The sequence below is a fragment of the Thamnophis sirtalis genome, unplaced genomic scaffold, assembly GCF_051295495.1.
Source record: "Thamnophis sirtalis isolate CommonGarterSnake01/CBP01778 unplaced genomic scaffold, rThaSir2_p1.2 scaffold_4, whole genome shotgun sequence".
Lineage (NCBI taxonomy): Eukaryota > Metazoa > Chordata > Lepidosauria > Squamata > Natricidae > Thamnophis > Thamnophis sirtalis.
This window is the reverse complement of record NW_028261384.1, coordinates 119,790,106-119,818,053: the sequence shown is the minus strand read 5'-3', so window position 1 is coordinate 119,818,053 and position 27,948 is coordinate 119,790,106. Positions and strand designations below refer to the sequence as shown.

General features: G+C 44.7%; 1 protein-coding gene across 3 annotated transcripts; it reads right to left on the bottom strand.

Moving 5' to 3' along the window:
• Window positions 1-296: 296 nt before the first annotated feature.
• On the bottom strand, window positions 297-13,135 carry LOC106538473 (uncharacterized). Of its 3 annotated transcripts, XM_087713924.1 has the most exons (6): window positions 13,037-13,135; window positions 12,334-12,457; window positions 4,620-4,879; window positions 3,235-3,720; window positions 613-924; window positions 297-390 (listed from the first exon to the last, which is right to left on the bottom strand). In XM_087713924.1, the coding sequence occupies exons 1-6, from the start codon at window positions 13,076-13,078 to the stop codon at window positions 331-333; spliced, it is 1,284 nt and encodes a 427-aa protein (XP_087570050.1). In that variant the 5' UTR covers window positions 13,079-13,135; the 3' UTR covers window positions 297-330. The 3 variants fall into 3 exon arrangements, with proteins under 3 accessions (XP_087570050.1, XP_087570048.1, XP_087570049.1); XM_087713922.1 differs by having other exon boundaries at window positions 297-924; window positions 13,037-13,134; XM_087713923.1 differs by having other exon boundaries at window positions 297-924; window positions 12,355-12,457; window positions 13,037-13,134.
• Between the last annotated feature and the right edge of the window lie 14,813 nt (window positions 13,136-27,948).

Here is a 27,948-nt window from a genome sequence, read left to right as displayed (position 1 = left end):
AGGCTAGAAAAAAATAACTGAGTCCTAGTCCTGTCTTGGATAGGAAGCTAGCTGATAACCTGGGATCAGCTAGCCCTAGGAAAAATGCAGCATCAGACTACTGAAATAGTTGCAACGAAAGCCTTAGGGATTTATCCAGGGAGTTACCAATAGTTAAAATTGACAAAAAAAAGGCATGGGGAGGAAAAAAACCAAACCAAAAATTTCTAGGAAGGAAACTGGAAAGCATGACAAAACATTTAACAATTCATGAAAGCAATATGGGAAAGGTTTTCAAATTATTGGACTGGGGTAGGTGACATGTGAATGTTGCCTTTATTTTATCCATGATCAAGGAAAGCAGAAAGGTTTTTGCTCCAAGGAAGAATTCATCGTCATCTCCGAACAGTCCTGTGATCAAAATGTTAAAAGTGAAATGATTATTAAAAGAAATGTCCTGAGAGTATAGGAATCTTTGCTCTAGGTTAGACCCATAGGTTCATGCAGCAGGCAGGCCAAATAACAGGAGATGACCCAGGCCCTCCTCACTTGGTCCTCCATGTGCTGAGGGTGAACCAGGCGTAGGAAACGGAAGCCGAGGGCCTTGTCTGTCAGGCTATGTAAACTCAGTACCTGCCTCTTGGCAGCCTCTTGCTCAGCTGTCAACTCCACAGGTCCTGCCTGTAGGAATGGAGGCAGTGTGGGCAACTCGTGGTCTGTTCCTGCGCTGAAAGTGAGGAAGCCGCTAGGTGCAGCCAGAGCAGACCCATGGATTGAATAGTGGGCCCGAGGACTCCGAGAGCCATATCGTTTGCCTCGCGTCCTTCCTTGGGCTTCGAAAAAAAGTTCTGCACAGTCCAGAGCCACCAGCATCATGTTGTGATGTCGAAGTTGCTGTTGTGGCTTGAAGGCATCTACATAGCGCTGGCTGAAGGCAACTGGAACCTGCCAGTGATGAGAAAAAAGTCATTTGCTGTAGGCCCACAGATTAAATAGGCATCTATAGTTACAAGATAGGAGAGGAGGTAGAATATGAGCTAAGCTGGGTGGCTAGCAACATGAGCAATCGGGAGTCAGCTAAAAAGTAGCCTCTTGTTCCCACAGTGATAAATACTTTGGGCTTATTTTTGTCCCCCACAATGGGGGTTGAGAGGGCCAAGTAATCCTTTAGTTGCTGCACCCTAAATATTAATCTGTGTTTTCCAAACTTGACAACTTTAAGACGTGTGGATTTCAACTCTTAACCCGGTGAACTGAATTCAAAGTTGAAACACTCATGTCTTAAAAGTGCCAAGTTTGAAGAACACTTAATTTGATAAAAGGAATATACGAATATAAGGGAGTATGATTTACATTTAATTAAACGTTTTGTTTTGGCCCTGCTTATTTTTGGGAATATAGTCCTTGTTAAACCAAGGCTTAGTGTCACTGATCAGATATAACTAGATAGTTTGCAAGCTGTAGTGGATCACTAGTATGATTTGTGAATAGGAAATGCTTCACAATTGGAATGAAATTCTGTAATTACCCAATGCCCCAATTGCTGAGATGAGAGTCTCATCTAAGCTTTCCTCCTCCTGATGCTTCTGTATAAATTTGATAAGGACCCTGATGCAGGATTAGAACATATGCTGTCCAGGAAAATATTCAGTGACATTCAGAAAGTCATTAATTTGACCTTGTGCTACGGAGTATCGATGAAGGTCTTGTTTTTATTTTGACTGATCAAGGAAGATTTGGAAAATGGGCATAAATACATAAAAGAGTCCAGGGAAAGGGTTTAACTCATTGAAATTAATAGAAAACATTTGTGGCAATTTAGTATGCTCCATTAATTTTAAGTGATACTTCAATGTAATTAAGATTTGATGCGCCCTACAGATCAAACAGGAGAGCCAGCTGGAGACTGGTTAAGCCACTGGATTAGCAGCCAAGAGACTTTGACTTCTAGTTTTGTCTTGAGTGCTAAGCTAGCTGGGTGACTTTCAGCCAGCCATTCATTCTCAGCCCGAGGAAGAAGGCAATGGCAAACCAGGAAAAACGTTGACCAAAAAACTACAGGGTTTTCATCCAGGGAGTTGTCAAGAGTGGAAAACTGACTCAAAGCACACACACAAATGGATCAAACAAGAAACAATTTTTTATTCATAATTCGAGGGATGGGAGTGTGCTGCAGCCTAGAGTTAGATCTTACAAGGAAAATAACAATCATGGGAGTTGGGTAAGTAGGATGCTACCTCCTTTAGCCTGATCCACTAGAGGGCACTGCATACCTGCATTTAAAGAAACTAATCCCTTCAGCTGCCATGAAGCAAGTAAAAGCTATGGGAGCTATATTTAATTCTTAACCTCAGCCTGCCTTCCCTTATTATTCCCCCGCCTCCCCAACATTTATTTATTCCTTGAACAATTTTTTTTTTTTTAATGGGAGCTAGGAGAACTTATACTGACAATTTGTAAATCTGGTAGCATCTTTTTACAGCAGTATTTCTCAACCTTGGCAATTTTAAGATGGGTGAACTTCAACTTCCAGAATTCCCTAGCCATTCATGCTGGCTGAAGAATTCTGGGAGTTGAAGTCCATCGATCTTAAAAGGTTGAGAAACGCTGCTTTAAACTGTCAAAGGAAAAATTAAAGGCCATCACATATAGGGGGGAAAAGGTTTTTGAAGGAGCACATAGAATAAATAACCCAAGTGCATTTAACATCTAAGTATTCTTCCTTAGAGGCCACTTTGCTCACTTTCGTTTTTGTTAACACAAAATTCAACCTTTCAAACCTTTCATCTCCACAGGAAAGACTTTCCTGGAAGAATAATGAAAGGTCGCCTGATTTAAATGAACGACTTTTATGAACCTGAAAGGCAGATAATCCTCAGTATAAGAATTCCCCCCAAAAAGGGAGGAGGAAAAGAAAGATAAAATGCTGATTTCTCCATTTTAAGGAGAAGACCGTTTGAAGGCTGAGAGAAATTCAGGTAAATACAATAGGCAGCCATTGAGGAAGACCAAAATCATCAGAGAGACAGAGAGACAGAGAGAGAATACAAGGACAGGCAAGACAGCCTGAGGTTTTTCTATTGTCCTTCATTTTTTCTATGCTGCCTCAGTATCTGAACAGTTCCCACCTTTTTCAACTAGGAGACATTAGCTCAAGATGTTTAGGGCAGCTCATCTGGACTGGGATGAGGGAAGGAGAGAGAAAGGAAGGAAGGAAGGGAGAAAAGAAAAAGAAGGAAGCACTGGCTTCCTCACCTGTCGTAGTTTCCGCTCCATCAGCTCCATCCAGGTCATCCAGTAGCGGCAGGCTGTGGATTCAGAGATACGGAAGCGAAAAGCCAGGTCCTGGAGAAGGAGACCCAAGCGCAACCGGACAAGCACCAAGAAGAGCTGGTTTTCGGAGCTGAGGGCACAGGCAGGGCCATTTTCCAGGCTCTCCCCCTCCAGGAGGAAGTCCAAGAAGGCCCTGAGGCGAGGGTATCCATCAAAGCCTGTGTAGAACCTCAACCACTTGCTGTGGGTGTTGACACCCTGCAGGGAGAAAACCTCATCTTGCACTCGGCGCTCAAGCTTCCCCCTCACTTGATCTTTCAGTGAGAGGGTGGTGGCACTGCGGGCATCCTGCTCCTTCTGCAAACATGGCCCCCGAGGCTCCCGCTGGTACTGGTTCCTGGCTTCAAGTTGAGAAACATGGGCTTCAAGATCAGCAAGAACATGGCATTTCTTGGCTTCTGCTTTTTCCTGGAAACAAGGGCAAAAGCCACATTTCAGGTTTTTTTTTCCCCCTCTCCTCACCATCCCTGTGTTGGTATATTACATGCGGGAAAGGTGCTTTTTCAAGAGGCAACTGGGCTTTTTCTGGTTTTTCTCTGAAGACGTTTTCCAAGAAGCTTCTTCAGCTGCTCTGACTGGATGGTGGGGAAAGGGGAAGGATATAACATTCCTTGCAGACAGCTGGTCATTTGCATTATTTTAGAGAATAATAACTTGGTGGCTTGTCTGTGTCCTCAGGGTCACAGGAGAAGTGCAAATGGACGTGGAGACTTCTTGGAACTGCTGAGAGGATTGTGTTGTGGAGTTGTGCTTTCTGCAGGGTGTTTTCCGCTCTTGTGTCCCTTCACTGTTGAACAAGGGCCCAGGCTGTTGGGGATGAATCTGTCTTGCCTCCATCTCAAACTGAAGAGCAAATGGTTCCTGCAGTCTGCAATTTTTCTGGAAATCCGTTCATACCCCTGCACTATTTGAAAGGTGTTCATCTTAAAGTGTATAGCTAAATGTCTATGGAGCTTCTCAGCCATCCTGGCTATGATTGTCCCAAAGGTGCTTTTTCAAGAGGCAGCTGGACTTTGTTTTCCTTTGAAGATGTTTCACGACTCAGGTCACCATGAGGACACAGACAAACCTCCAAGTGGCCTCAACGACTCTCCGGAAGAATGCAAATGACCAGCTGTCTGCAAGGAATATTAGATCCTTCCATTCCCCAGCATCCAATCAGAGTGAAAGAAGCCTCTTGGATGAGAAATGAAATGTCGTCTAAGAAAAAGGAGAAAGTCCAGTAGCTTTTTGGAAAAGCACAACCTGGAAGACTGAAGATCTCCATGGGCATCACACGCACCAACTTATGCATGGCTAGCCCTTACCTGAAGTTCATGATACTGGAGTTCCTGGTCCTCTACAGTTTTCTGCAGGCTGAGGAGGAGCTCGCTCTGGTGGGACAAAGTGTCCTGCAGCTTCCTCACCAGGTTCTTCAGAGCTGCTGCTTCCCCAGGGATGCAATACAGAGCATGGTCGTGGAGAGCTGCCTGATCCAATGGGTTGGGCTGGTGGTGGAGAGGCTGGCTGCCAAGGTTTGTCCCCTCAGCTGCTAAGGTCAGGTCACCAAGACACGGGGCAGCTTCCGCTATGGAGAGATGGGGTTCCAAGTGCTTAAAATGTCATGCTGATGGCCCGAGGACCTGAACATCTCTCAGGGCTTTGGCCAAACTCTGGAAGGCAGTGGAGGACAGGAGGGGCCTGGTGTGCAATGGTCAATGGCAGCGATAGCTAACCTTTTCCAGGCCGAGTAGCCAAAAGCACAACCCCCAAAATGCAGTGTGTCCCCTGAACATGTACTCTGCCCCCGCACATGCACCTGTGACCCCCCTACACATGCTGCAACCCCCCATGCATACATGTGCGGCCACCGCACATGCGCGACCCCGTGCATGTATGTGTGACCTCCATGAACACACTCTGCCCCCAGAGACCCGATGGCTGGAGGATGGCACCTGCATATGTGCGTTGGAGCTGAACTGGGGCGACGGCGTACATGCCATCAGAGAGGGTGTTGTATGCCACCTCTGATATGCGTGCCATAGGTTCGCCATCATGGGTCCATGGGGTTGCGAAGAGTCGATCACAACTTAGCAAGTGAACACCAGCACTTAAGAATCCACTGACGTCCATCTCAATTACCATCACAAGTAGTCCTTGATTTGCCATTCAAAGTTACGGTGGCACTGAAAAAAAGCGGCTTCTGACCAATCCTCACTTGTGTACACCACTCACACCATCCCTTCGGTCACCCGATCAAAGCTCCGGTGCTTGGAAACTGGCATGTGTTTACAACAGTTGCAGGATCACATGGGATCACATGGTTGCCATTTGTAACCTTCCCAGCTGGCTTCCGACAAGCAAAGTCAATGCGGGAAGCCAGATTCGCTTAATGCAGTGGTTCTCAACCTGGGGGTTGAACGATCCTTTTACAGGGGTCGCCTAAGACCATCGGAAAACACATAGTTGTGAATCGAGACACCAATTTTATGGTTGGGGGTCACCACAACATGAGGAACTGTATTAAAGAGTCGCGGCATTGGGAAGGTTGAGAACCACTAGCTTAATGACTGTATGAGCCACTTAACAATTACAGCTGGTCCTCGGCTCATAATTCCCTTAGTGGACATTCAAAGTCACAACAGCACTGAAAAAAGTGACATGATTTTTCACACTTACTGTGGTTGCATTCCCATGGTCATGTGATTTACATTCAGATCCTTGGCAATTGGTTCATATTTATGACGGTTACAGTGTCCAGGGGTCATGTGATCCCCTTTTGTGATCTTCTGACAAGCAAAGTCAATGGGGAACTCAGCTTCAATTAACCGTGTTCCTAATTTAACAACTGCAATGATTCACTTAACAAACGTGGCAAGAAAAGTTGTAAAATAAGGCAAAACTCACTTAGCAAATTTCTCACTTAGCAGTATAAATTCTGGGCTCAATTGTGGTCGTAAGTCACAGATTAACTGTACAGTGTTTTGTTTAACAACTATAGCAAAAAAGGTCATAAAATTGGGCATGACTCACTTAACAACCATTACAAACTTAACAAACATTACAATGCTGAGTAAAAGAAATTCTGGTTCCAGTTGTGGTTGTAAGTCAAGGACTTAACTATGCTGTAGTTTCCACAATACGGTTCTTTTCAAGAATTATAGAGCTGATGTGATGAATTGGGACAAGGAAGAATCAGAGTAACAGGCCAGAGGTGGTATTCAGCAGGTTCTGACTGGAGAACCGGTAGCAGAAATTTTGAGTAGTTCGGAGAACCAATAAATACTGGTTCTCCGAACTACTCAACTGGTTCCACCCCCATCTATTCTCTGCCTCCTGAGTCCCAGCTGATTGGGAAGAAATGGGGATTTTGCAGTATTCTTCCCCTGCCATGCTCATCAAGCCACACCCACAGAAGTAGTAAAAAAATTTGAATCTCACCACTGTAATAAGCCCAAAGGCTTGACTGAATAACAGGCCAGTTATTAGGATGATGTTCACACAAACACACCTTGCCACTATTACCCAGGTCCGTTTTAGTCTAGTGTGTGAACAAGGCTCTGTTGATTTACTATTTCATGAAAGGGCAGAAAATTGGATTAAAATGAGTGAGCAGGTGATGGAACCAACTCACTCTCATCTTCAGAAATTGTGAAGATAAGACGAAAGAAGCATCTCTGCTTTGATATATATGCCACTCTGAGCTCCCAGAGAAAAAAAAGAATTTAAATGCATCCATTAATAAATAATAAAAAACAAGCCAGCTTATTGTGACATTTCTCAGTCAGATGAATGCTAAATTGCTAGAAGGAATAAACCTCTTTGAAATCCTATCCAAATGCATATTAGTGCAGCATTTCCCAAATAATTCCTACTGGCAATCTGTTCTTTTAAATTAACTAAAGCTTGTTCTTCAGACATCACTTCTTTACCTGTTTAAGAAATCTTATCAGGTGAATTTTTTAAAAATGCTTAAGCCACTAAGGTTTATGTGAATAATTATCAAGAATTGCACCTCAACTTTTTTAAAAATTGTGTTCTTGTATTCACTTTTATTATGTGGTTTAAAAAAGCAAAATAAATGCTATTTGTTTTTAGCCGTTATTCTCGGCAAGTTCCTGTTTTGATATCAGCAGAGTGGGAAGTTTAATTAATCAGTTGCCTTTCCCAGGGCAGGTAGTTCTGCTGCATTCTGCGGTGGGAGTGACAAATGTTATTTATTGGCTGATAACCATTCTTTAGCAGCTGGTTTGGCAGATGTGCAGAGAAATGAAATTTTGAGATGCACAAAGTCCTTGCTCAAAGCTTAAGGGAGTGACAGTGGGAAGAACAGAGCTACCTTTTCCAATTTGCATCTTCAGAAGCCTTGGGCTCCAGTTCTCATCACCTCCCACTTGATGGCTCTGCTGGCTGATTTTAAATCATTGAAGTTCTCTAACTTATATAACAAAAGTGCACATAGTCAAGGCTATGGTTTTCCCAGTTGCAATGTATGACTGTGAAAGTTGGACCATAGGAAAGGCTGAGTGCCAAAAAATTAAGGACTTGATGTATGCTGCTGGAGAAGACTCCTGCGACTCCCTTGGACTGCAAGGCGATCAAAGCGGTCAGTCCTAGAGGAGATCAACCCTGACTGCTCTTTAGAAGGCCAGACGCTGAAGATGAAACTCAAATACTTTGGCCACTGAATCAGAAGGAAGGACTCACTGGAGAAGAGCCTAATGCTGGGAAAGATTGAGGGCAAAAGAAGAAGGGGACGACAGAGAAGGTGGCCAGATGGAGTCACCGAATCAGTAGGCTTAAATGGACTCCCAAGGTTGGTAGAGGACAGGAAGGCCTGGAGGAACGTCCATGGGGTCGTAATGGGTTGGACACAATTTCACAACTAACAACAATTCCTTAAGAAACCCAGGCTTACTGCTTTGAGAAATTGAGGATTGGTAATATAATGTATAACTCTAAGTATATATTATAAAGATATCTTGTTGTTGATAAATAATTTTAATAAGGAAGTAATTAAAAATTGATATATATATATATGAAGTGACTATTTAGAATACCTTGTTGAAAAATGAAGGAATAACATTTTTGTTTGAATGTATGATGTACAAGGACAATAATGAACATAAGCATGCTCGATAGTTGATTGGTGGGATTATACATAATTGAAAGTGATATACAAATATAAATGGTTGGTAAATCTTTTTCATATCGGGATATGTGATTATATAAAGGTATATTGTTATTAAACAGACAAGAATGTAAGGGAATTAGGTTTATTGAAAAAATAATAATTATAACTGAATATACATTGTACAATGAAAGTGAGGTATCTAGTTATATTAGATAAAAAATCTCTGATTGTATATGTAATTGAGAATATGGATGCAAAAACACTTGTAACCAAACGACATGCTGTATGTAATGGATGAGAATTTTTTTTATGTTGTTTTTTTATGTTTAAAAATAAAAACAAATTCCCAAAAAAAAGAAACCCAGGCTTACTGCTTCGATAAATTTGTTTGACACCTATACTAATATAGAAGTAAATTTTGTTTAATACAAAGGGGAAAATATACTTAAATCATGGATATAGTTTGGAGTAATGGTTAAGATACTGGTTTAGAAATGAGGAGAATGACTGCTAGTCCTGCCTTAGACATATAAACCAGCTGGGAGACTTTAGGCCATTCACTCCCTCTCAACCCAATCCACCTCACAGGGTTGTTGTTTGTTGGAAAGTAGGAGGAGGAAGGAGTATTATGCATATTCACCACCTTGTGTTACAGATAGTCCTTAACTGACTACAATTGAGCCCACTTTCTGTTGCTAAGCAACCCAGTTGTCAAGTGAGTTGTGCCCCATTTTAAGACCTTTCGTGCCACTGTTAAGCAGCAGGCCCGAGTTTAAATGGACTCCAGAGGATGGTAGAGGACAGAAAGACATGGGGTTGCGATGGGTCGGATATGACTTTGCAACTAACAACAAGCCTGGCAGAGAATTGTGATTGGGGGGGGGGGGGAGGGCTGAAAGAGAGGATGAAAGATGAGAGAGCCAGAGCGTTTTTTAGGCCAGCCTAATTTTTCTTCTTTGGATACAACTGGAATCCAATTGTTTTCCTTTTCTCTTATTTCTGGCAGATCAACAAAATCAAGGTTGGGGTGGGCAACTATGGCTCCTTTATGACCTATGTACTTCAACTCCCAGAATTCCTGAGCCAGCCTGGCTCGGGAATTCTGGGAGTTGAAGTCCATAGGTTGCAAAGAGCCATAGATGCCCATCCCTGATCAAGACGGAGCCACAACTATGCAATCAATGCCTTACCTCTTTTTGATTATATGGTTGCTGCTGCCATCTAAAAATTTTTGACAGATGGATCCAGTCATGCTAATCCAGTAATTCTTTAATTTCCACCATTCTGGGTGAAGATAATAGAAAGAACAGATGCTCCAGTTTGAGCACTCCTGAACATATAAGTAGTTGAGTCATGACGACAATTTGGATCAGAATTTCCATTGCTAAGCAAAGCAGATGTTAAGTGAATTTTCCCCAATTTTGGCAATCTTTTTGCCATAGTTGTTATGTGAATCACAGCAGTTAAGTGAATCTAGCTTCCCCCATTGACTTTGCTTGTCAGAAGCCAGCTAGGAAAGTCACGGGTGGCAATGATATGACCCTGGGACACTGCAACTGTTGTAAATACATGGCAGTTGCCTGGTGGCCGAATTTTGATCATGTGACCATGGGCCTGGTGCAATGGTCATTAGTGCGAGGACTTTCTTTCAGTTTCCTTGTAACTTCGAATGGTTGCTAAGTGAATGGCTGAAAGTTGAATCAGTATCTGTCAAATGAACTCCAGATTAGCCTATAAATATCATTTTACTTGTCCTATGATCTGCCCCTTATAATTAGATTTTGTGAAATACACAATGGTGCATTTGTTGGAGGTTTAGCATTATGCTTTTACCCAGCCAATTGTGGTTTATTCAATATGCCATGGTTACACTTACTATGATACATAAACCAGGTCAGTGTAGCTCAGGGACAGTAATCCATTCTCTGATCATGGAGATGGCTTGGAATATGCTGACTATGCAGAATATGTGATGCTTGATCTTTTTACCTCACATTAGTTCTATGAAAACTACAGTAGTTGCCTAGACACTTCTGGCTGCCCCCCTTTTTATAGTAATGATGTTCAGGGCCTTAAACACATGTATACATACTTGGTTGAACTAGAAACTGAGGGCCATGAGTTCTAGTCCTCCCTTAGTTCCCCCCTCTGGAACGAGCTCCCTGTTGAGATCTGGACCCTTACTAACCTCCCGGCCTTCCGCAAAGCTGTTCCAGCAGGCTGGGGGGAGCTGAGAAGCATCTACCTCCACGGAAATTGTGAATGTTGGTTTTGTTTTTAATATGTTGTCTTTGTCTCGTTCCCCTCTTTCCCTTGTCTTTTGTGAGCCGCCCGGAGTCCTCCGGGAGTGGGCGGCATACAAGACAAATAGATAGATAGATAGATAGATAGATAGATAGATAGATAGATAGATAGATAGATAGATAGATAGATAATCAAAGTTGGCTTAGAGACTTTGGGCCTCTCACTCCCTCTCAGGCCAACTCTGAGAACCAGTTTTGCCCAGTTGTTAGGCTAGAAAGCAAGAGATTGTGAGTTCAGATTCTGCCTTAACCACAAACGATATCTGGGTGACTTTGGATCAGTCAATCTCTCTCTGCCCAACCCACTCTCAGGGTGGTTGTGGGGAAAATAAGAGGAAGAAAGTGTACTGAAAATGTTTGCCACTTCCAGTTGTTTTTAAAAATAATAAAGGTGGGATACAAGTAAATGAATAAACCCACCTTATAGGATTGTTGTGGAGAGAGGTAGGACTATTATGTACAAATTATAAGAAGTCCTCAACCTACAACCACAATTGAGACCAAAATTTATGTTGTTAAGTGAAACATTTTAGTTTTGCCCCATTTTACGTACTTTCTCGCCATAGTTGTTAAGTGAATCACTGCAGTTGTTAAGTTAGTAACATGATTGTTAAGTGAATCTGGCTTCCCTATTGGCTTGTCACAAAAGATGATCCATGACCCCAGGACACAGCAACAATCATGAACATGAAGCAGTTACCAAGCATCTGAATTTTGATCAGGTGACCATGGGGATGTTACAACAGTTATAAATGTGAAATATGGCCATAAGTCACTTTTTCCAGTGCCATTGTAATTCCAAACCGTCACTAAATGAACTGTTGCAAGTCAAGGACTATCTGTAGGGATGGGAATAGTAAGAATGCTTGAGATTCTCACAATGACCCAATCTGAAGATTTGCGGGGGAAGGACTGCTCGATGTCCCATGTTAGAAAAAATATGTGGGCACACGGGAGGGAACCTTCATTTGCTGTGGCACCCTAGTTTGGGAAGCCTCTTCCTCTAGGTTGGCACTGCCATGGCCGGCCTTTCAGTGCCAGGCAAAGATTTGGCTTTTCCTTCTGTTTTTGAGACTTAAGCATGTGGGTCTGAAAGCGCCTTTTACTCCTTTGTGTGTGTTTCAATCAGTTGTACTGTGGTTATTATTCTGCATGTTTAAAGTAAATTATAATTGATTTTAATTTCCCTTTTTGCATGAGCTGCGAACTGCCACAAGACCTCCTAGACAGACCATAAATATTTAAAATGAAAAATAAAATCAATGAGGATGGGAGGCGGGGGGAGGACGACAACACAGAATGTATGGCTCCCAGACAGCCTTGGCAGATCAAGGTAGCTCAGGGATAATAGCTACATTGCCTAATGTTTCACAATCTTGGCAACTCCAAGATGTGTGGGCCTCAACTCCCAGAATTCCCCAGCCAGTTGGCTGGGGAATTCTGGGAGTTGAAGTCCACACATCTTCAAGTTGTGTGGGAAATCCTGTTGGCTGGGGAATTCTGGGAGTTGAAGTCCACAGTTCAAGTTCAAGTTACCAAGCCTGAGAAGCACTGCTCCTGCTTATTATTTCTTGCATATCTGTGCAAAAAGATCAGAGGAGATACCAAAGCCATCCTGAAGCTCACAGCTCAGCTTTTTCTTCTTCCTTCTAGGCGGAGAGGATCTAGCAGATACCTTTATCTCTGGCCCAGAGTGTGCGTCACAGTTGCATGGTGCACCCAAGGGAGCCTGGGGGATTTGGATATGAATTAAAAATTAGATAGCACTAATCTTTCAGGTGGCAAAAGTGCTCTAATGCTCAAGATAACTTTGATTTTTATGAATGGCTACTGTCAATTATCACAGTCGGCATGTGCTCCATTTTATTTCCTATTCCCACCTCCCACCACAGACCAAGGTGTTTAATATACACCTCTCTCCCTCTCTCTTTCTCTCGTCTCAAGATGTCACGCCTCTGATGAAGAGGACTTGCATGGTAATAAATGCATTGGTGGTTGTTGTTTTTTAGAGTCACAAATTTCTGCAAAGATTTCTTTACAATTGCTTAACCGACCTCATGTCCCGAGGAGTTGCTTTAAGGCGGGTTATAAACCGAACACAAACGGAAGCAAGTTTGCAAGGTTCCCAGGGTCAACCGGCGTTCCCTAATCTGTGGCTGAACTACGACTCCAGTAACTGGCTGAGAATCATGGGAATTATAGTTAATGCATCAGGAAGACCTTCTTATCATTAATGCAACAGAAAGGCAAATATGAAACTGCATGCCTAAACCATGCTAGGACACCACGCGCTCTTGCCAACAAATACCTGCGAGAAAATACGGCTGCAGCCGCTGCTGCTGCTCTCCATTGGCTCCCGCAACCTCGTTTCCGATCCAAAATGGCGATAGACGTGAAACTGCCCTATCTCTTTTAGTGGCACGATTAAAGTTGGAGCGGGTCGCAGGCGAGATTCCCACAACCAAGATGGGGGATTGCGCTTGAAAGCATTGAAACCGAAGGAAAGTGGTAGGCGTTCCGCCAGAAGTTGGGCCCTAGTTGCTGCATATAAATACTTTTCCTTCAGCGAGGTTCTGGAAGAGAGTCGTTGATAAAAACGCGTTGTAGAGTTAGCGATTTTACTTTTCTTCCAATATTTTACCAGAAAGGGCCGACATCGTTACTATATATATATAAAACAAAGGAGGACATAGACAATTAGATAAGAGGACAAATTGGGAAAAGAACACACTTTTTCTTGGGCTCTGCAACAAAAATGACAGTGAAAATTGCAAAACAACAACAAAACCTTAGGCGTACGTGTATATAAATTTTTTTCCAGCAGCAAAAAGATGGTTTTTTCAATTACAATATTTTTCCAATATGTCTTTAGTTTCAAGAATATATGCTAGCAATAATATATAATTGACATTTTAGAAAAGTATGAGTCATGTGATCTATAGACAAGAGTGATGTAAATTTGAAGAGGATGGAATAAAGCTGATAGCTGAAATCAGGATATAAATTACATTATGTAAATCTAGATTTCCAAGCCTATTGACAGTTGAGGGAAAGAGAGAAGCAGACAATATACAAGGTTATAATAAAGCTGAACAATATTTGATTTTAATGCCATGCTTGTCAGTCCTGGGATATGAGGACGAACAGGAAGGCATGTCTTCCTTTTGTTGTATATCTGGTACCCCTAAATTTCCCTTAGCCTGTTCTGAGGATTGTGGGTGTTGTTGATGTTGATATCTGGAAAGCATCAAGCTGAGGACCCTGCTAGTGAAATGTGAAGATGAAAAAAGACAGTATTGATACCCCATATTTGTACTTCTCCCTTCACATTGTAGAAAGTTAGCACCCATCCCTCTCCTAGAAGAATGAAATATTCTAGGAAATATTAAAAAGGGAGAATATTTCCCTTAAAAGAGAAATAGAAATCTTAAGGAACAGAAGCTGAGCCCCAGCAGATATTTTGGTGCCAGCTTATTTATAAGACAAAAGACCTTCATCTCCAGAGTAATAGGATTAGCCCTCACTCAAGATCCAAACCAGGAAAAAGCCATTAAGCCATAATAGGAATTCCCATAAAAGGAATTACATCACCCAGCAAGATTCAACCAAGATTGGGATTTATGACAACCTACAAAGTTACCCCTGCATGGGAGTCTGACCACCAATCAGAATACATTTCTTACACAGGAACAGGAAGCAAGTTCAAAGCTCAAGAGAGCTCTTTCTCTCCTCCTCCCATGTGGTTGATTGGCCAGGGCCTCAAACCATACTGGTCCACCATTAATTAAACCATCTTTCCAAACAGCTTCCATGTTTCCAGTGTCTTTCTCCGCACTTGGAACTGAACCCAGATGGACATTTCTTCCAACAACATGTTCAGCAAAACCTTTAAAGGAACTTGATTAAGCAAACTAATGCTACATATAGAAGGAGGTTGTCTGTGATCCAACCTTCTACACTCATGTTTGTGTAGAAGTTTGGTTCCTAGTAATAAAGAGGAAAGATGTTCTTAATTCATCTCTCCAAAAGTTATTGCTGGAAAGGAAAGATAAGGTGGCATGTGGGGATGGGGAATCAAGTCCCAGTGAGTTACAAGCCTCATTGGTCATCAAATCCATGTTCAGACAATGTTTTCCTTTGGATAATTCAGTGCCCAGAATTAGTTCTGTTAAACTAAATCCAGGAACAATTTAAAAAGGGGAGCTCTACAAAATAGGACACTCTTGAGACTTAGTTGCTGCATGTACTGATTCAGAAAAACAAAAAAAATCTACCATAACCCCTCCCCCCATTTCATCAAAAATTTGTACACACAGTATTTTTGAATGTTAGCTAACACTAAGGAAATCAGTAGGATTAGTAGACAATAAGATTTTTATCTCACAAAGCTTTCCCCAACTTTTTTCTAAATTATTATCAGCAAGATCAGGTTTTCTCACCTTACGGACAGGTGTGGCCTAGTACGCGAGTTGGTTGCGGTCTGAGAGAATTGAATCATACAAATTCTGGTTCTTCAATTTTACTTTAGCATCTCCTTTTTTAAGTTCTTTGTTAAAGAATGGTAGCTTTCATTTCTTGCAACTGGGTGACCTTGGAGATGGAAACATTCCTTGCTGATTTCTGAATGTTGCCACTTTCAGTGTTGGGTTTGTTTCCATTTATTTTTCTTTGGCCCGGGAATGACCCTAGGACTAAGCAGAGGGCTGAAGGGATAAGAAATTTCATTCTGTAAGAGAGTAAAGTGATTTGGGGGCACTGTTTGAATGTATATACAGTCCAATCGTCTAATTTGCTTTAGCAGCTGGAAATCATCAAGAACAGAGGCAGCATGGAAATATGATGTGAAAGAGGGATGTCCATTATGACTTTTGAACCAAATTAAAGGTAAGAGTTGTTTTTTTTTAAATGAGATCATTATCTTAAACATGTATTCAAATACACGACAGTTTCACAGCTGGAACTGATGGATAGAATGGGTATTATAAGGGGGGGTGTAATAGGTGTTGGTTGAGATGAAAACTATCTCGGACTTGAATCAAGCAGGAAAATCTGGAAAAAGAGAGAGGGATTCTAATCTGTCCTTACATATTTTTAGAATTCTATTTTCTTTTTTCTCTCCATTTATCTGCATTTCTCTAAATTGATTTCTCTAAATTTCTCAGGAAGCATTTCGATGGAAAATTACAGTAACTCTAAAAGAGACTGAATCAACCACTCCAAGAACAGTAATTTTTATGATAGTTTTAAATCTGATGGGACAGGAAACCTTGGTCTCAACTAAGTTGTGAATGGATCAAAGACAATTGCAAAGGCAAATTTTAAAAGTTGCAGGAAAGTTATTCCTTTGCTGGAACTCAATGTTCCATAGTAAACAAGCCTCCATTTTGTACAGATTTAAAACTTGTATCTTGCTTTCTATCTGGTTAGTTATCAGATGAAAAATGGGTGGGGAAAATATTGGGTGTGATTCAGAAGAAATTAAGTAGTCATAAAATCAAGATCAGATAAACATTTGTAGGCTGGGGGGGCACACCTAATCTTTTGGGAGGAACGAAGACTACAGTGGGTGCAGAGGTGTTAATAGTGCAAGGTTGCACATGTAAGTGGGGCTAGGAGGGTTTAGTGGGGAAGAAAAAGAGTTTAATTTTGATAATAATGGTGAGACAACCTTAGAACGGCAGAAAATGATGCCAAAATTCAGTAGTTATGATTGAATGGATTCTATAAAGCTACAAGCTCAGTGCTGTAAAACTCTAAAGAGGTATGTATTTGTGAGATGTTATCTAGTGGAAATCTGGATTTGTGCAGTCCAGATCTACAGCAGAGCTCGATCTATGACCAGTTAAAGTATGATGGATCGTGAAATGGAGACTTACAACCCAGATGCAAAGTTCTGATGTCCAGGCCTCTACCTGTGACTGCAATTTGGTTGCATGAAACTGACCCATGTTTACAGCAGTTTGCAGCATCCCATGTTCATGTGACTGCAATTCACATTTTTTTTCCTGAAAACTGGTGTTTACTTCCGGTTTCTGGCAAAAACGGCCCATAGCGAACAGTGGCTTTGCTTAACAACTCTCGCATTTGCTTAACAGCCATGGTGTTTACAATTGCTGCATTCACTTAAAAAACAGCTGCAAAATAGGTCGTAGAATCATGTGATGATCTGTTTTACGGCCATCATGATTTACAATCAAAATTGTGGGTAGTAAGCTGAGGACTATCTGTGCTTCTCCTAAGGTTTGAGGTACTCAACAATTTGGTCTGAGAGCCAAATGATGTCATCTTGTATAGCAGGGCCTTAACCTTTGCATAAAATGTGATGAAGAAAGCATTGGGCAGGTTAGCTCCTGCTAAATGCAAAGTAATGTCAAGAAATATTGAGTCAAGAAGTAATGCTGTCTTGTTGGAAAGAAGGAGGTTTTATATGTTATATTTGTGCTGATAAATAAATAAAGGGAGACTAGTATAGATCTATTTCAAGCTATTTAGCTCTCATCAGCTAGCCATACCCTTGCTGGGAATCAAACCTGTGCTCTATTGCCTCTTAGGCAGATGTGTTAACCATTGAGCTACAGAGCTCGACTCCTTGTCAGCCAGCCAGGGTGAGAGGTATATATTTAAAGTCACAACCCCTGGTATGCCCCAATATGGGAGGAAGGTCACACTTCCACTCTCTGTCTTCGGCTCGTCACAAGAGATCATCCAGACAGAAACCCAATTTTTTTTTTTTACTGTTGCCTTTTTTGTTACATTTGTTATATTTATGCTGATAAATAAATAAAGGGAGACTAGTATAGATCTATTTCAAGCTATCTATTTCAAATGTGTGTGTGTGTGTGTGTGTCTGTGTGTGTGTCTATATACATACATACATACATACATACATACACATACATACATACATATATATATATATATATATATATATATATATAAAGTTATTTATCAGCACAAATACAACATACATACATACATACATACATACATACATATATATATATGTTGAGACTCTAGAAAGACTGCAGAGAAGAGGCTAAAACATATGAAGAGCACACACACACATACATACACACAAACATACATACATACATACACACACACACACACACACACATATATATATATATGCCATTTTTTATGTGCCTTGTTACATTTGGGTTGCATTTGTGCTGATAAATATTCGAATCCCAGTAAGAGTATGGCTAGCTGATGAGAGCTAAATAGCTTGAAATAGATATATACTAGTCTCCCTTTATTTATTTATCAGCACAAATGCAACACACACACACTGTGTGTGTGTGTGTGTGTGTTTAATAACTCCTTACTCAGATCTGTCACTTGGTGAAAGAAAGAGCAGTAAAAGAAAAAGTGACAGCATCTTGGGATATTGCAGCCACAATAACATCTCTCTTCCAGTAGCTTTAGTATAGCTTAAATTTTGCTTTGCTCTTATTAATTAATTTGATTCTTAAGACTTTTACAAACTTCTGCATTCAGAGCCCCATTTTAAATGCTTTCCTGTCCCTGCCCCACTATTCTCTTCTGTTTTGTGGAGGATTTTTGTCTAAAGACAAAACTGTAGGGTCCAGCAAGTCAATCTTGGCTTAAAGAAAAAATATAAGAAGAAAACCATTTCAAATTTGTCCATTCAAAGTCAGCCCCTGTGGAGAAGACTTGGGAATTCAATGTTTACAGTCATGTACATTGCATTTGTTTTTAAATGAAAATCTTTCTTCCTAGATGAACAGGTACTGACTTCACAGAATTGAGTTTCCTTTTTTAAAGGGATGTCTTTTCAGGCCTTTGAGAGACTGGAAGAGGATCGAAGGTGGATGGGAGACAGTCCATTGGAGCCCCTTCTCCCCTTCTCTGTGCAATTTGTGCTAAAGGATTCTTCTGCTCCACTGAAGTCAATGGGAATGCTGGGAAATACATTGAAATAATTCTCAGCACTTATTTCGGTCGCGTAGTTGATCTACTCCGAATGGGAATTAAAGACCTGTACGAGTAGTTTCAAACACGAAACTGGATGGATGAGTAATCCTTGACTTCCAACCGGTCATTCAGTGACCATTCGAAGTTACAGCAGCACTGAAAAAAGTGACTTACAACTGGTCCTCTCATTTGTGACCATTGCAGCATTCCCATGGTCACATAATCAAAATTCACTGCTTGGCAGTCAGCATGAATGGTTGCAACATTCATGTGATCGCCATTTGTAATCTTCCAAGCTGACGTCTGACAAGCAAACTCAAAAGGAGAGGCTGGATTTGCAGAATTGGGATAGGATGGGATGGGATAGGACAGGATTGAGTAGCATAGCAGAGCTTAGCATAGCATGGGATAATGGATAATGGATAGGAATAGGGATGGGGATAGGGATAGAATAGAATAGAATAGAACAGACTATTCTTTTTATTCCTTTATTGGCCAAGTGATCACTTAACAGCTGCCATGATGTGCTTAACGTGGCGAAAAAGGTCATAAAATTGGGCTCAACTGACTTAACAACCAACTTGCTTAGCAATGGAAATTCTGATCACAGTTGTGATGGTTAGTGGAGGACTACCTGTATGTATGTTTGGGGGTGTAGCTAATGCCAGCCTTCCCTGAGAGGATTTAATTTCCTAGAATTCCCAAATCACCATGGCCCTTTTTGAGAATTTGAGTCCAAACCTCTGAGGGATGATCAGATTAATCTATGCTTGTTCCCCCCTTCCCCCCGATTTTGGGCCAAAAGTATTTATTACCCATCAATGCCCCCAAAGGTTTATAGAAGAGAATCCCAGCCAAAGAATTACAGGTACTCCTCATCTTACAACAGGACTAAAAAAAAGTGACTTATGGCCATTCACACTTATGACCATTGCAGCATCCCTGTGGTCACATCATCAAAATTCAGATGCTTGGCAAGTGGCTCACATTTATGATGGTTGCACTTATAACCGTGTTACTAACTTAACACCTGCAGTGATTCACTTACCAACAGTGACAAGAAAGTTCGTAAAATGAGGCACAAATCATGAAATAAACTGTTTTGCTTAGCAACGGAAATCTTGGGCTCAATTGTGCTTGTAAGTTGAGCATTACCTGTATTTTGCAGGACTGAACTAGTTTTGTAACCTTCTGACTTTCAATGTGTTCAGCAATTTCAGGCCAGCATCTCCCTTTGATGTTCCATAGTTGAAGAAGAGCTACTTTGACATCTGCAGATATCTGAAATCTTTTGGCACTGGTTCTTGAATGTTGCTGTTTATGATGTTGGTTTTGTATCTGTACATTATTCTCTGGCATAGAGATCTGCAATAAAGAGGGTAGGTGGGGTGAGAAATCTAATTTCTGAGTGGACTAGGAATTTTATGGCATCTTATAAGTGCACATGCAGTTATATTCTGACCTTGTGACTTTCTTTGCCAATTGCCTATCTTTCCTAGCATGAGTAAGAGTTTTAAATCTTGGAATCTGGGATACATGTCTGAATCAATCATGGATTTGAAAGTAAGAAGATAAAAGGAAGTCGGCATGGTATTGTACGACATCACTAGCGCTGTATCCGTATAAGTTGTTATTATTATTATTATGCAATTGTATCACAGCGGCCAGTTGTTTCACCGGATTTGGCATTGGTTACTAGTCGGGCCCCACCCAGGGGCCTAGGACGTTGTAACGTATTTTCGTAATATGCGTGCAGATCCAAGCAGTGCGGCTTTTTGCATTTGACTGATGGTGATTTTGTCAATTATTATTTTTATTATTATTATTATTATTATTATTATTTGTCTTGTAAGAGCCAAGGTGGCGCAGTGGTTAAATGCAGCACTGCAGGCTACTGCTAGATCAGCAGGTCAGCGGTTCAAATCTCACCGGCTCAGGGTTGACTCAGCCTTCCATCCTTCCGAGGTGGGTAAAATGAGGACCCAGATTGTTGGGGGCAATATGCTGACTCTCTGTAAACCGCTTAGAGAGGCCTGAAAGGCCTATGAAGCAGTATATAAGTCTACTGCTATTGCTATTGCTATTGTATGCCGCCCACTCCCGGAGGACTCCGGGCGGCTCACAAAAGACAAGGGAAAGGGGGGAACAAGACAAAGACCGTGACCCGTCAAAACCGCGGTCCACAAAAGCGCGCTCGACGAAAGCGCGCATTTGACATCATCACAGCGCGACGAAAAAAATTAAAAATTGAAATAAAAATAAAATTAAAGCAAGCCGATTCACATAAAGGTAAGGGTTAGGGTTAGGGTTAGGGTTAGGTTAAGGGTTAGGGTTAGGTTTAGAGCGTTAGGGTTACGTTTAGCGTTAGGTTAAGGGTTAGCGTTAGGTTAAGGGTTAGGTTTAGGGTTAGATTTAGGGTTAGGTTAAGGGTTAGGGTTAGGGTTAGGTTTAGGGTTAGGTTTGGGGGGGTTAGGGTAAGGTTTTCGCTTTATTTTTACATTTATCGATCACAGCGCGATGTTTTCGTCGCGCTGTGATGACATCACGTACGCGCTTTCGTCGAGCGCGCTTTTGTCTACCGCGGTTTTGTGGTGGAACCGACAAAGACAACATATTAAAAACAAAACCAACATTCACAATTTCTATGGAGGTAGATGCTTCTCAGCTCCCCCCAGCCTGCTGGAACAGCCAGGACTTGGTGGCTTTGCGGAAGGCCGGGAGGGTAGTAAGGATCCGGATCTCAACAGGGAGCTCGTTCCAGAGGGCCGGAGCTGCAACAGAGAAGGCTCTCCCCCGGGGGAGTCGCCAGCCGACATTGGCTGGCAGATGGAATCCGGAAGAGACCCAACCTGTGCGATCTAATTGGTCTGAGAGAGGTAATCGGCAGGAGGCGGTCTCTCGGGTACCCAGGTACGATGCCATGTAGGGCTTTATAGGTAGCGACCAGCACCTTGAAGCGGATTCGGAGACTAATAGGTAGCCAGTGCAGCTCGCGGAGGATAGGTGTAACGTGGATGTACCTTGGTGCACCCACAATCGCTCGCGCGGCTGCATTCTGGACTAATTGGAGTCTTCGAACACTCTTCAAGGGCAGCCCCATGTAGGGCGCATTACAATAATCCAGTCTTGAGGTCACAAGGGCGTGAGTGACTGTCTGAAGGGCCTCCCGATCCAAGTAGGGTCGCAATTGGTGCACCAGGCGAACCTGGGCAAAGGTCCCCCTGGTCACAGCCGACAGATGGTGTTCTAGAGTCAACTGTGGGTCCAGGAGGACTCCCAAATTGCGAACCCTCTCTGAGGGACGTATAATTTTGCCCCCCAGCCTGAGAGATGGAACAGTTGGACAATCTTTGGGAGGGAACATCAGAAGCCACTCGGTCTTGTCTGGATTGAGTGCCAACTTGTTTGCTCCCATCCAGACTCTAACAGCCTCCAGGCACTGGCACATCACTTCTACTGCTTCGCTGAGTTGGCACGGGGCAGACAGATACAGCTGCGTATTGTCTGCATATTGGTGATACTTAATCCCGTGCCGGCGTATGATCTCACCCAGCGGCTTCATGTAGATGTTAAATAGGAGGGGGGACAGGACCGAACCCTGCGGCACCCCATACTTGAGAGGCCTTGGGGTCGATCTCTGCCCTCCGACCAACACTGACTGCGACCTGTCCGAGAGGTAGGAGGAGAACCACCGCAAAACGGTGCCTCCCACCCCCACCTCTCGCAACCGTCGCAGAAGGATACCATGGTCGATGGTATCGAAGGCCACTGAGAGGTCAAGAAGCACAAGGATAGAGGGGTGACCCCTATCCCTGGCCCGCCAGAGATCATCGATCAGCGCGACCAAAGCAGTTTCCGTGCTGTAGTTAAGTGAGACATTTCACTTAACTTGATGGCAAATCTAAATTTAACCATCTATGCTGCCTCTACGTACTTCTTTGAAAGTCATGGAGAGAAAAGGAGAGGCAGAAACTTATTTTTAACCATTCAGAAAGAAACACATCATTCTGGTCTGATAGGAATCAGAGATGATCAGATTCATACCAAATACAGCTTTGGAATTAACGTTGGGATATATGGGATGCGGTGGCTCAGTGGCTAATACACTTAGCTTGTCAATCAGAAGGTTGGCAGTTTGGCAGTTCAAATCCCTAGTGCCGCGTAACGGAGTGAGCTCCCGTTACTTGTCCCAGCTTCTGCCAACCTAGCAGTTTGAAAGCATGTAAAATGCAAGTAGTAAAATAGGAACCACCTTTGGTGGCAAGGTAACAGTGTTCCGTGCCCCTTCGGCGTTTAGTCATGCCGGCCACATGACCACGGAGACGTCTTTGGAAAGTGTTGGCTCTTTGGCTTTGAAACGGAGATGAGCACTGCCCCCTAAAGTTGGGATCGACTATCATATATGTGCGAGGGGAACCTTTTCCTTTTATATGTTGACAGTAATAAGAATCTTACTTTCCCAAAGATGGAAAGGTCCACTGATTCCTACAATGGAAGAACAGATGGTAAAGAGTTGCTAGAGATGGCAAAATTGACCGTTCTATTAAGGATAATAATTTATCTAGTTCAGTTTCCGTTTGGTGATTTTTTACTCAAAGCTGAAAATAAAATAAAATTCGAATTTTAGGCTTTGATGATTAGAATGGCTTTGTTATAGAAATGGCTTGAAACATTTAGAAATGTAAAGCAAAATATTGAGGCTGTAACTTTTTTGCATTCTACAAAAGTTGCTACTTTTTTCTTTCTTTCTGTTTTACTTCTTTCTGCACTTTTCTTCTGTCTTCTTTAACTTTCTTAATTTTTCTTTGTATTTTTATTTATCTTATAATCAACTTTAATAACAATTCAAAGAAAAGGAAATAATATTATGTATTTGTCCTGGTTTCTACTAGGCACTGTTACACTTCCCTTAAGATGTGACCCTCTCCTGAAGTTCCTCCCACCAATATTTTTGTATCTCGGAGCGAAGGGAAGGACGCGACAAGAGTTAAGAGGAAAGTGACTTTATTCAGCTCATAGTAAACTGCGATTCAACGTGGCGTGTTTCGCGCCCTACATTTATACCCCCGGGTTTGAACGAGGAGCCAATGGGGCGTCGAGTAGCTCGGCCAATCAGGGCGAGGATTGAACCGGCTCCGCCCGGGAACCAATCAGGAAGGAGTCCTTTGTTCGCGCGCTAGTTTTCCCGCGCTAGTATTCAACACCCCTCCCCCCCCAGTCAAAGAGTTCTTTTGGGAAGGGCAAACATAGTCTTGTAGGTAGGCGGGGCGGTGGCGTTCTCGCCCTGACCTTCGTGGCTCCCCGGCGGTCGTTGACGGGGGGGAACCCGCTGGCGGAGGCGTGTCCGTGGTAGGGCGGTGAACCTGTGGTTCGGGCCCGCGGGAGAGAGCTGGCCCCGGGTCCCCTGTCCAATGTCCAACTGTCTGGGGTGGCGTTTCCGTGGCAACCGGAGTGTCCGGTTGCGGTCCCGTGCAGTCTGGTTGGGGTGTAGGTTCAGAGTCTCGATAAGGGCTTCGAGGAAAAGAGTAGCCGGTTGAGGCGTGCCTGTCCGGAAAGTTCGCATCGGCTTGCCTCTCGTTCCCCGGGTGGAAACGGTCCGATGGGGAAAAAATCAACGGTGTTGGCTCCTGGTGTGAGCGGGTGTGCGCAGGGCTCGGGCCGTCTGTTTCCGCGGGAAGGCGACGCCTTAATTGGTCCACGTGGCGCCTCCATTGTGCTCCGTCGGCCAGGCCGACCCTGAAGGAACAGGGGCCGGTCAGAGCTGTGATGGTTGCGGGAACCCACCGTGGATCCCCGGAAAAGGAGCGGGCCCATACCGGATCCCCTAACTTAAACGCGTGGGAAGGGAGGGCCCCCAGGTTGCTCGGCAGATCCCCTGCGTAGAGTGGATGGAGCCTGTCTAGGGAGGTTCGCAATCTCCTACCCATCAAGAGCTCTGCGGGACTTTTATTCGTCGTTGGGCAGGGTATGGAGTGCTGGCTCAAGAGGTAAGCCGCCACTCTTTCTTGCCAGTCGCCCTGGCCCATGCGTCCCAAGGCTTCTTTCGCTGAGCGAACTGCGCGCTCCGCCCGGCCATTGCTGGCTGGGTGATAGGGGGCTGTGGCCGCGTGTCTGATTCCTTGCTTGGCCAGGAATTCTTGGAACGTGGTGGAGGTAAACTGGGGGCCATTATCGGAAACTATCACATCCGGTAACCCATGGGTAGCGAACATCTTACGGAGGGCCCTCACTGTACTCTCCGCTGTGGTGGATGTCATGATCACCAGCTCCACCCACTTAGAGTAAGCATCTACCACTATCATAAAGTTTCGGCCGTGAAAGGGACCGGCGAAATCAATATGTAAACGGGACCATGGGCCTCTAGGGATTTCCCACTCGCGAGGAGCGGCTGTGGGGGGATTCGGCCTAGAATTTTGGCATATTCTACATCGGCCTACATAATCTGCGATTTCGGAATCTAACAAGGGCCACCACACATAGCTACGGGCTAACGCTTTCATTCGCGCTATGCCTGGGTGGTTCTTATGGAGTGCAGGCAGGATTCGTGCCCGCAGGGCTGTGGGGATCACTACCCTATCCCCCCAGACAAGACACCCCCCGTGAAGGGCGAGTTCGGCTTGTCGCACTTTAAATGGACGGAATTCTTCCGCTACCTTTTCCGTGGGCCACCCCCTCAAAACCCATGAAGCAACCTGAGATAGGACGGGGTCAGCCTTTGTGCAGGCTGCAACGTCCGCGGCCGAGACGGGGAGGTCGGATTCGGCGATGGACAGAACAGAGAGCGCGGGCACGTGGGCTGTGTCCGTCTCTGGCAGAGGGCAACGGCTTAGAGCGTCTGCGTGTCCTAGCTGTTTGCCCGGACGGTATAACAGCGTATACGAATACGCTGTTAGGAACTCCGTCCACCGAGTCATGCGGGGGGACAAGATGGGGGGGGTTGGCTTGTCGCCCGCCAGTAGCCCCAGGAGGGGCTTGTGATCCGTGACCAGGGTGAAATTCCTACCGTAGAGGTAGTCATGGAACCGCTTAATGCCGGAGACTGCAGCCAGGGCCTCTTTATCGATTTGGCTGTAGTTCCGCTCCGTGGAGGAGAGTGTCCGGGAATAGAAAGCTATGGGGGCTTCTGAGCCGTTCGGGAGGATGTGGCTCAGAACCGCTCCTACGCCGTAGGGGGAGGCGTCGCAAGTCAGAATTAGAGGCATCCTATCGCTGTACTGGATTAGGACTGCCGATGAAGTTAAAATATCCTTTATAGCCGCGAACGCGTGTGCTTCACGGCTGCCCCATTTCCAGGCCGCTGACCGGTCAAGTAGTCGGTGTAGCGGCTCAGCTAGTGACGCCTTGTGGGGGATAAAAGGGGCGTAGAAATTTAAGAGTCCCAGGAATGCCTGTAATTCCGCCCTAGAGGTGGGTGCGGGCGCGTTTTTGATGGCGGCAACTTTGGAAGGAGTGGGGTGGATGCCTTGGGCATCAATGAGGAACCCCAAGAATTCAACTCTGGGAACAGCAATTTCGCATTTGCTGCGCTTTAATTTCAATCCTGCCTCCCTGAAACGTGTGAGGACCTCCCGCAGTGTTTTCAGGAGTTCCGAGTGACTGGGGGCTGCGACCAGGACGTCGTCGAAGTAGGGAACGACGCCTGGGAGCCCGTGGAGCAACCGCTCCATGAGGCTCTGGAAAATCCCAGGGGCAACCGAGACGCCGAATTGGAGACGGCGGCAACGGAAGGCCCCACGGTGGGTGACGATGGTCTGGGCTGTAGCCGCATCGTCGTCTACGGGAAGCTGCTGGTAGGCCTGTGCCATGTCTAGCTTGGCGAAAATGCGGCCCTGTCCTAAGGAGTGGAGTAGGTGCTGCACTACGGGAACCGGATACGGGTTTGTCTGCAGGGCCAAATTGATGGTCGACTTGTAGTCGGCACATATTCTCACCGATCCGTCGGGTTTGACCGGGAGGACTATGGGGGTTTCCCAACGGGCGTGATCTACGGGCTCGAGTACCCCTTGCTCAATAAGTTTGTCCAGTTCTGCGTCTACTTTTGCTCGCAATGCGAAGGGAACCCTGCGTGCCTTTAGTCTAACGGGAGCGACCTGGGGATCGAGGCAGAGGGAAATGGGGGTGCCCTTATAACAGCCCAATCTCCCATCAAATACGTCTGAGAACTCGTCTAGGACGCTATCTACGGCGAGGGGAACTACCCTGTGTACCCCTTCTATGGTGAGGCCCAAAGCGGAGAACCATTCCAACCCCAGGAGAGCGGGCAGGTTGTTTCTAACGACTAAAACTGGGAGTTTCCCTTTAAAATTCCCGTATTCCACCCGGATGTGGTATATCCCGGCTGTGGGAATCCCATTTCCCTGGTAGTCTAGGAGGGAGACCCGGGCGGGGCGCAGCTTTCTCTGGGGAACCCCGGGGCAAAGGCGGGAGAACAAAGCCCAAGATAGGAGAGAACGGGATGAACCGGAGTCCACCTCCATTTGGCAAAGCTGACCTTCGAGCCGGACGGCGGTGCTTATTTTCCGGTGGCCGGCAGGAACGTGGGATGCCTGGTAGACCACGCAGTCAGCGCTGGAGGGCTGGTAGGTTGAGTAGCAGTCCTCAGTGCGCTTCGCGGGACGTGGTTGCTGGCGGCGTTGCGGCGCCGGGCGCTGGTTGCTGGGTTGCATGAACGACGGGGCTGGCAGGGGAGCCCGGCATACTCTGGCGAGGTGCCCTTCTCCTCGGCAGCGGCGGCAAACGGCAGAGCGGTACGGGCAGGCTGCGCGGCTGTGGCGGCCGCCACATCCGCGGCAAGGTGCGTTTGATGCTGGCTGAACGGGCGCCGGCGGTTGCTGGGGCGGCCTCTGCTTCGGCTGCATCCTCATCTGGCCAACGATTTCCTCCTCCTCCTCCTCATCTTCGGCAGGGGAGAGATCGTCGACGAGGTTCGTCTGGGTGGACGGCCCCGCGGCGGGTTGTGCGGGGGGGTTTAGCTGGAGGCGTTCCATGTCGGCCGTGGATTGTTCGGAGAGTTCGGCTGCTCGCGCTATCTCCACGGCTTGCATCAGGGTAATCTTGTGATTCCGGAGTAATCGGCCGCGTAAATGTGCGTCGCGGACCCCGCACACAAACTGTTCCGCAAGATTCTCCTCCAGGTCTGCGAAATCACATTGGGCGGCCACGGTGCGCAGAGCCTCCAGGAAATGGCTAATGGACTCGTTGGCCCTTTGTACTCGGCGGCGGAAAGCGAAACGGCGTGCAAACAGAGAGGGTGAGGGAGCGTAGTGGTTCCTCAGCCTGGAC

What these genes read in the sequence shown, in the direction of transcription:
- LOC106538473 (XM_087713922.1), bottom strand. Translation starts at nt 13,078, where the DNA reads ATGGAGAGCAGCAGCAGCGGCTGCAGCCGTATTTTCTCGCAG. An exon ending in GCAGCCGTATTTTCTCGCAG is followed by an intron (nt 12,458 to 13,036) that starts GTATTTGTTGGC and finishes CAAATCCCCCAG; the next exon opens with GCTCCCTTGGGTGCACCATG. An exon ending in TGAGCTTCAGGATGGCTTTG is followed by an intron (nt 4,880 to 12,333) that starts GTATCTCCTCTG and finishes ATCTCTCCATAG; the next exon opens with CGGAAGCTGCCCCGTGTCTT.